Genomic DNA, 1,332 nt, shown 5'->3' on the forward strand with positions numbered 1-1,332 from the left:
TAATTTGCAAACCAGTTTGATCAAGACAAAGTTTGTAAAATCTCAAAAGCCTTGATTTTGAGTTGATGTACACAATTTGGCATGCAGTTAAAATACAGAAATACAAAATAATAACCGTTAAAAATAAATTCCAATTAAACAGCACACCACATTCCTGAGCGCTTGAGTTATTATGGCTATACTATTTTGCGATCACCTTTACTAATGTATTTATTCACTTAATCAACTAACCTTTACTGGCCAACACTGTTCTGGGCACTTTGATCTTATACCATAATTTCCCCACTTCTCTGCCACTCTTGCTCTCCAGTTATTTTCAGAACCTAGCACAGTGCTGGGCACAAAATAGCCCTTACCAAGAGTTAAATGGCATGTTCCTGCTGCTGCCATGCCTCTATGTAGAGTACATGCTCAATAAATACCTGCCAACCTCAAGTATATTACACTTTCCCACTCATGCTAACCGCACACATCAAAAGGATAAAGTCTACAACTACAATCTTTGCTCAAAATTAAAATCACTTTTCNAAGCTGAGTTTTATTATAGCCACAGAGGTCAACCTAACATAGACCTCTTGCAAAGGTGGGGGTCCTAAATCCCCAAATCGAAATTAGGATCTCCATCACCAGTAACTGCGATTGAAAAAAAATCCTACATGCACCCGATGATTTTGCCTATTACTCTTATTTAAAGGAGGGAGGGAACAAGTACCTTTTAAAGCATAAACATTAAATGGGATGGTCTGGAACTTCTTCCCTTTGACGGTGGCCTCACAGATATAGGGACCGAAGGTGAAGGTCCCATTAAAGCCCTGTCTGCTGTCATAAGAGGCAGGCACTACCCCGTCACTGTTGCGTAAGATAACAGGAGTCTCAGGATCAGTCGTGCGACAAGGAATGATGGCAGAATCATCCTCCTCCACGATGACTAAATAATCTGTCATTCCAAGAGGTACAAATGCTACATCCGGGTCTGCGGTTTAAAAAGGAAAGAAAACTCTATTAAGCATTAATTTCGCCTTTACACATATATCCAGGAAAATTGTCCCATTGGCATTATTCTTAGTAGGTATGAACTTTACCTTTACACGCCATGTCACCATGACAGTCACCATGACAGCCAGAAGGTGATGTTAAAGTGTGAATAATACCAAATTGCCTGTACCCTGTACCCTAATAAAAAAAATACTGATGATAACTGTAAATACTAGCCAGGAATCCAAATCAAAACTTAAACAACCGCATGGTGCTGATAACGGTCCAGGGTTTTTGATCCCTGTACTGGCCAGCCACCAAAAAAAAAAAAAAAAAAAAAAAAAAAAAAAAAAAAAA

The 1,332-nt window shown here is 38.9% G+C and overlaps 1 protein-coding gene across 1 annotated transcript in view; it reads right to left on the minus strand.

The window, feature by feature from the left end:
• PDGFRA (platelet-derived growth factor receptor, alpha polypeptide) overlaps positions 1-1,332 on the minus strand; it is a 47,301-nt gene that overhangs the window by 30,783 nt on the left and 15,186 nt on the right. Inside the window, exon 4 of the mRNA XM_008571833.1 lies at positions 713-973. Within this exon, the coding sequence (XP_008570055.1) occupies positions 713-973 (261 nt within the window). The remainder of the gene's footprint in view (positions 1-712; positions 974-1,332) is intronic.

Source organism: Galeopterus variegatus, unplaced genomic scaffold (assembly GCF_000696425.1).
Source record: "Galeopterus variegatus unplaced genomic scaffold, G_variegatus-3.0.2 Scaffold727, whole genome shotgun sequence".
Lineage (NCBI taxonomy): Eukaryota > Metazoa > Chordata > Mammalia > Dermoptera > Cynocephalidae > Galeopterus > Galeopterus variegatus.